General features: G+C 35.4%; 1 protein-coding gene across 1 annotated transcript in view; it reads right to left on the bottom strand.

Annotated features, from left to right (window-relative positions):
* Positions 1 to 1,728, bottom strand: part of LOC106472327 (probable glutamate receptor) — a gene marked incomplete at its 3' end in the record, with an annotated part of 53,676 nt that extends 51,948 nt beyond the window's left edge. Inside the window, exon 1 of the mRNA XM_013932965.2 lies at positions 1,653 to 1,728. Coding sequence (XP_013788419.2) covers positions 1,653 to 1,709 — 57 coding nt within the window. The remainder of the gene's footprint in view (positions 1 to 1,652) is intronic.
* Positions 1,729 to 2,992: the final 1,264 nt, after the last annotated feature.

Here is a 2,992-nt window from a genome sequence, read left to right as displayed (position 1 = left end):
TGAGCCAAAAAACAGTTAGAAGACTATTGAAATATGTACAGCAACACGCATACGCAGTAAGAAGGTCGTAAGGATTTACAAATATAAAAAATAGTAATTTACTAATAGAGCTATATTTTTTATTTATTGGTTTTGAGGTTCGGGACTTTAATGATGTGCAAAATTGTTATAACAACATGAGTTGAAAGTGTACCTAAAAGAGATCTTATATATATATACATATATATATATTTCAATGACAATTAAGTCGGTATAAATAGCAGAATGTACGTTTAATAAAGTTTTGTACTTGCAACAATGTCAAACACCTGAAGCAGAAAATTTGTACCTATGTGCTCGTAATTCAACATAAAAACGGTTGAAGCAGTAAAGTTGAGCGCGTGTGCTGGTGAAGCAACATAAAACCAGTTGGAGCAGTAAAGTTGTGTTCGTGTGCTCATAAACAATGTAAAAACGGTTGAAGCAGCAAAGTTGTGCTCGTGAAGCAACGTAAAAACGGTTGAAGCAGTAAAGTTGTGCGCGTGAAACGATACCGCACAGTTGGAACACAGTAAAACAAATAACTAATATATGATTTGTAGGAGTAGAGTTAAAGCGTGTAAATTGAATAATGAACAGTAAAATCATACACTTTATCTATATTTTTAAACCATAAAATGTGTAATATTACTTTGTTTCCACTCTATTTTTAAAAACTTTGCAAAACATTGTCACTAAGATTATTCATTTGAAATATTGTAGCTATGTTGATGACACTGTAGCTCACACAAAATCACGCCACGATTACACCAATAAAACTGTATTGACTGAAAGAAACTGTAGGATTTTGCATTTTGGTTTCAAATCGACGTGGGGGGTATAGTTTTAAACTTGGAATGAAGATACAGTTTTAAATTTGGAGTGGAGCTACAGTTCTAAACTAGGAATGAAGATACAATTTTAAATTTGGAGTGAAGGTACAGTTTTAAGCTTAGAGAGAAAATATTGGTTTATGCTTAGAATGATAATACAATTTTAAACTTGGGGTGGAGATACTATTTTAAATTTAGAGTGTAGATACAGTTTTAAACTTGGTGTGAAGATACAGTTTTAAAATAGTAGTGGAGATACAGTTTTAAACTAGTAGTGGAGATATAATTTGAAACTTGGTGTGAAGATAGAGTTTAAACTAGTAGTGGAGATACAGTTTTAAGCTAGAAGGGAAGATACAGTTTCAAACTTGGTGTGTAGATACAATTTTAAACTAGTAGTGGAGATACAATTTTAAACTAGTAGTGGAGATACAGTTTTACACTTGGTGTGAAGATACAGTTGTAAACTAGTAGTGGAGATACAGTTTTAAATGCAGAGTGTAGATACAGTTTTAAATGCAGAGTGTAGATACAGTTTTAAATTTAGAGTGTAGATACAGTTTTAAATTTAGAGTGTAGATACAGTTTTAAACTAGTAGTGGAGATACAGTTTTAAACTAGAAGGGAAGATACAGTTCCAAACTTGGTGTGAAGATACAATTAACTATTTTCATAAGTACTGTATAGCATTTATGTATTTGAAAATAAGTATTTTGAACCTTATTTTAAGACATTTCTCGCTGCATTAATAAACTTGATTGTTACGTATACAGCTCTACATTTAATACGAGCCGTGCTTACCTCCTCTACAGCAACACGTAGGTGCCTGGTTGCCCAAGGGTTTTCTTGAGTTTCCATAGTTTAACGTAGCAGTAGGAGAGTATCTCTTTTATTAAGGCAACATAGCATCACACGGTTGGAAGGTTCAACGTTAAGGTAACAAGAAATTCACAATGACGTAACGATGACGACATCTACCACAGTTTGTTTGTTTCAGAATTGCGCGCAAACTCACGCAAGTACTATCTGCGCATAAACTTCCTTAATTTTATAGAATAGAGGAGAGGCAGGTTGTCAACAGTACCAACTGCCAACTCTACAGTTAATCTTGGATGATCGAATAGTGACATTTGGTCGTTTCTCTTATTACGCATCCACACGCCTGAAAGTGTAGAGTTCGCGAATCCTGAATTCTCGGCTTCACAGTCTTGACAAACTAACCACCACAGCTATTTGTTCTGTACGACTAATTGTTAGAGAAAATTGTAACAGTTTTGCTAGTTTACGTGTATCATAATTTATTGCTTACAAGAGACTAAAAACACTGGGAACACAGTTTTAGAGGTGGAGTAGTTGTGTAGTTCTAAAATACGGTTTTAAACATGACAGGCCAGTAAAAGAAAAAAATCCTATTGGCTGGACAATATTACTAAATTCTTGTACTGTGTTTTTCTATTATCCCATCAGACAACGAAACTAATGATACACTATATGTTCTGTATAACTATTAACTATTGATGCACTGTAGTCACTACTGGTAGACCCACAAATCATAACACTTGCTTTCAGGTAAGTATATTATAATCTGGGGTCAGGCAGGTAAATAATACTAGTTCAGTGATGTTGATGTCAGCTGAGAAAGTCGACTGCTATGACGTAGGTTGCAATCTACAAATAAGCAAGTGACTGACGTATCTCCTAAAACCCCATGAACATAGGTATACAAAAGGTCTTAAGTGAATAGCCACCAAGCACCGACAGGGTACTTCAATCTGCTAAAAACCACCGATAAGGTACTGCAATCTGTCACAAACCATTGACAGGGTACTGCAATCTGCTAAAAACCACCGATAAGGTACTGCAATCTGTCACAAACCATTGACAGGGTACTGCAATCTGTCACAAACCATTGACAGAGTACTGCAATCTGTGACAAACCACTGACAGAATACTGCAATCTGGCACAAACCACTGACAGAATACTGCAATCTGTCACAAACCATTGACAGAGTACTGCAATCTGTGACAAACCACTGACAGGGTACTGCAATCTGTCACAAACCATTGACAGAGTACTGCAATCTGTGACAAACCACTGACAGAATACTGCAATCTGTCACAAACCATTGACAGAGTACTGC

This window comes from Limulus polyphemus, unplaced genomic scaffold (genome assembly GCF_000517525.1).
Source record: "Limulus polyphemus unplaced genomic scaffold, Limulus_polyphemus-2.1.2 Scaffold5248, whole genome shotgun sequence".
NCBI classification, from domain to species: domain Eukaryota; kingdom Metazoa; phylum Arthropoda; class Merostomata; order Xiphosura; family Limulidae; genus Limulus; species Limulus polyphemus.
This window is presented reverse-complemented; position numbering and strand designations above follow the sequence as displayed.